This window comes from Lolium perenne, chromosome 3 (assembly GCF_019359855.2).
Source record: "Lolium perenne isolate Kyuss_39 chromosome 3, Kyuss_2.0, whole genome shotgun sequence".
Lineage (NCBI taxonomy): Eukaryota > Viridiplantae > Streptophyta > Magnoliopsida > Poales > Poaceae > Lolium > Lolium perenne.
Window position 1 is genome coordinate 255,027,926 of NC_067246.2, and position 4,026 is coordinate 255,031,951.

The 4,026-nt window shown below is 46.3% G+C and overlaps 1 protein-coding gene across 1 annotated transcript; it reads right to left on the reverse strand.

Moving 5' to 3' along the window:
• Positions 1-1,265: 1,265 nt before the first annotated feature.
• Positions 1,266-3,313, reverse strand: LOC127344793 (uncharacterized). Its single transcript, XM_051371129.2, has 3 exons — positions 2,856-3,313; positions 2,663-2,749; positions 1,266-1,882 (listed from the first exon to the last, which is right to left on the reverse strand). Exons 1-3 carry the CDS (start codon positions 3,197-3,199, stop codon positions 1,345-1,347), a joined length of 969 nt encoding a protein of 322 aa, XP_051227089.1. The 5' UTR covers positions 3,200-3,313; the 3' UTR covers positions 1,266-1,344.
• Positions 3,314-4,026: the final 713 nt, after the last annotated feature.

Below are 4,026 nucleotides of genomic sequence, written 5' to 3' on the forward strand. Positions count from 1 at the left end.
TATACAGTTTCCTGTTTGGGTTCTTACCTTCATGTGTCCAAACTTGTTAGTTCTAATATTTTAGCATCCTAATGTTGCCCTATACTAGATTTATTCGGGAAATCATTTAGTTTTTGAAATAGATGACGCTGCCCTTTTAAAACCTGATTTCCGAACTTCGTAAGCTCTCTAATTTAAAACGGGATGTCAAGGTTGCTAATCCATCTTAACTTGTCTTGCTTTTGCCAGATATTTGGAACTAGATCCTCGTTGTACTGCTGGTTATAACTTTTGCATACTAACTTGATAATTTTTTTAATATATAAAAATGTATCTACGCGAAAAGTTACATCCGAATTCAAGCCAATTTTTAGATTCTCAAACCGCCAAACGAAAATATGAAAAACTTCAGATTTTAGGTTTTTCCAAAACAAAAATTATATGATACTAATATAAATGTGTGACATCGTGACCGAGAGGTTAATATAATTGATATGATACCAAGAGGATGATAGGATTGATATATGATACCAAGAGGTTAATAGAAGTGTGATATCGTGACCAAAAGGTTAATATGATTGATATGATACTAATACTATATCAATAAGGTGTGCTGGTATACTTGGAAGCTTGTTCGGAAGGAACTCAAAAGTTAAGTGTGCTTTTGCTAGAGTAGTTTGAGGATGGGTTACGAATACTAGATATTAAGTGTAGCTAGAGATTAAATTGGTTAAATTACTCAAATACTAAAAAAATAAAAAAATAAAAAACTAGTATAAAATTCAATGGAAAACACAAAAAAGGTACTCCACTAGACCGCACTCGACACATGCAGGCCTTTAGTCTCGATTTGTGTTACCAACCGAAACTAAAAATTCTTCAGCCCAACACTCGACTTGCCCCCACGAAAGGTCTTTAATCCCGACTTGTGGACAATCGAGACTAAAGGAAGAGCCTTTAGTCCTTATTTTGTATTTCCGATTAGATAACCGGGACTACGTACTAGAACCAGTTCGCAACTTGGACTATAGGCTCTTTTTCTATTAGTGGAAGATATCAATTTGGACGCTCCTCAGTCTGATCAAACTTGACTTGAGCAACACAGACCATAAGATTTAGTTGCATAGACTGTAACAATACTTGTATATAGCTAGGGAGTGACTGTATATGTATGGCCCGTACTTAGACGTACATTGTATCGAACCTGCTAGTAGTTGACAATAAGTAGGCTGAGTGGCTCTGTCATCATCTTCCTAAACACACACGATAAAACCGCCGCGCTCATGTAGACTCTCAAAACTCGATCTACGTATATTATATCGATCGACATGATCGATCACGCTAGCTCACGCACTGACGCACCCCTCAAAGCAGCAGTTCGTGGTCACCTCCATAGGAATATGATGAGGATGCGCCGAAATACATCGTGTCCGACACATCGTAGTCCATGACATCCAGCCCGTCATCATCGCCCAACGACGCCGGCAGCTCAGCCGACGTCTCGATGGAAACAGCGGGAACGGGCGCGCCGTCTTGGCGAGGGCATCCCTGCGACGACCATTCTTCAGGCGATCCGCCGCCGGGGTAGAGCTGTCTGCCCTGCAGCACGCAGGTGAGGGAGGAGACGAGCACCTGCTGCTCGAGCTCCTCCTTGCTCAGCTGCACGACGCCGCCCGGTAGCTGCCGCGAGAACCCGGCGCCGGCGGAGAAGTCGATCATATCCGTGGGGCTACGTGCGGCCGCCTCAGGCTCCGCGGCGGCCGGCGCCGTGCGGTGGCACGTGTGCTCGTGGACGTAGATAACGAGGAACGTCCTGGGGCCGCCGTTGCTGCTGTGCTGCTCCTGCACCTGCTTCGTCGCCGGGCAGCTGCGCTCGCGGTGGTAGCAGCATCGGAAGTAGCACCTGCGTGTACACAAGTGGGAGTAAGAAATACAATCTGTTTATCCTACACATGTAGGTGTACGTATATCCTAATAAGGTGATCTGATGTTAGCACATGGCGGCTACCTGGCTGCTAGTGCTGACGTCGCTTCAAATTGATTAAGTAGTTGCTAGTGACGTCGCTTCAAATGACTAATTAGACGCTTCTAACATGATACTAGTAGTAGGACAAATTAGTACTCTCCAAACGCAGACAGAGTAAAACACACGAGAATCCCGCGCGCCACAAAACGTAGCTATCGGGCACGAAAGGTTTGTTAAAAAAAACATTCCCTTTTGTCGAGAAAGAAACAACATCCTCCTAACCTGAATGAAAAAGAAAACAGGCGTACGTCAGCATGAAAACTGACTTTATCTTTTGCTTCCCCTTCGAATGGACACGATTTCACTTCGGCGATGCTTTCAAACGTGTGGGTAAAGTGGGGATCTTTTTCGAGGTCGCTGCGTGTCAAGCGAGCGCAACATTTTGTGTTTGTCCAGCTTCCCCATCTCAAACTGCCATCCAGAATCGGAATACTCAATCACATATACCCACGTTTTTTTTTCTGTGTTATCCTTCTACGCGCTGACTCTACTCTAGAAGCGCCACGATCTAAACCTTACACTTAGCCATTTCTTTCATGTTCTTTGTTTGTCCTTCTTACAACGACATGGCAACTTAATCACTAATCCATTAGTTAGTTGTTGAGATAAGTATGATAGAATATATACTAGTATATATCCCATTACTGATTAGCTAACCTTGGGAAGCTTGTCCCCATGATCCTCTTCTGGCCATACTTCCTCCACTCGTAGCCATCCGAGTTGGGCGAGGGTGTCATGATGCTTCTGTTGAAGAACAAATTAGATCCACACATAATCCACTCATCGACTTGTTCCTTCTACAATGGCAGGGAATGCCGTACGTAGAACTAGTAGTAGCTAGACGACTCACTTTCTTGGCGCGCCGTCATCCCTAGCCCGGCGCGCGCCCGCGGCGGCGGCGGTGGCAACGGCCGCGTGGGATGGCGCGGCAGCGGGGGCCGGGGCGGAGCCGTCCATGATGGAGATACAGAAGGTGAAGGCGCGGGACACCTCCTGCAAGATGAATGCGGCGGTGGCCTCGGCATGGCCCTGGCCGCGTAGCGCCCGCAGCACCTCCGCCTGCAGCTGCGACGTCAGCTCCTGTCCGCGCGTCAGCTCCCTCACCACCGCCTCGTAGAACTGCTCGTCGGCCGCTGCCGAGCCGAAGCCAGTGGCGGCGCTGCCGTCCGCGTTGACGATGCCAGGAGCCTGCATGGTGCCACCTCGCGAGATAAGCTGCCAGAGCACGTGTGCACAGTGCTGCGCGTGAGTTCGTTGGTGCGAGTTGAAAGGCAGCTTAATTGGTGGCGGAAGTAGAGGACGGAGCTTTGGTTTAGCTCTTATAAAGAGGAGGAAGCGTCGTGGCAGCTGCGCAGCTCGGCCCAGATGAGGTTGCAAGTAACCCGGGGGGCACGCTTTTACGCGGTCTCGCGGACTTGGTGCTCACGGTACAGGCGTACAGCAAGTCGTTGTTAAATACTACTCCTAGCTATGCACAGGGACATTTGCAAATAGAAACAGAAACAACCAAGGTAGCCTTCTGCTTTATACGCAAGAAAATAACAAAAGGGTGAGCTCTGTTTTCTGCAGGCGGATCCTCCTTTCTCAACTTTTGTGGTTGCTCGAATTTATTTAAGAGACTAAAGTAATTGGGAGCCTGCAGCTCCTTCGATGAAAATAATATGTTCCCAATTATACCATGTTTTAGCATCTTCCTGAATCATATGTATCCGGACCGGATGCATTCTAGTGTATTTGTTTACTCATTTCAGTCTTCATATGTAATTCATATCAAAATATCTATAAAATCTTATAAATCGAAACGGATTGAGCATCGTTTACCAAGAAAAATCACCATATTTACAGGGGCTCAGTGTAAAGACCTCTTTCACAACAAAACCCTTAGAAGTCGTTTGGAAGCCAGGCTTTTATTTCGTTTGTAGCATTTTGAAATGAATACCATTTACACTGTAATTTCAGAAATGGACACATGTTTGGTTGACAGGAATTGCAAATGATAGCAGAATTCAATATTGAATTTG

What these genes read in the sequence shown, in the direction of transcription:
- LOC127344793 (XM_051371129.2), bottom strand. Translation starts at nt 3,199, where the DNA reads ATGCAGGCTCCTGGCATCGTCAACGCGGACGGCAGCGCCGCCACTGGC. An exon ending in GATGACGGCGCGCCAAGAAA is followed by an intron (nt 2,750 to 2,855) that starts GTGAGTCGTCTA and finishes GTTCTTCAACAG; the next exon opens with AAGCATCATGACACCCTCGC. An exon ending in ATGGGGACAAGCTTCCCAAG is followed by an intron (nt 1,883 to 2,662) that starts GTTAGCTAATCA and finishes GTGTACACGCAG; the next exon opens with GTGCTACTTCCGATGCTGCT.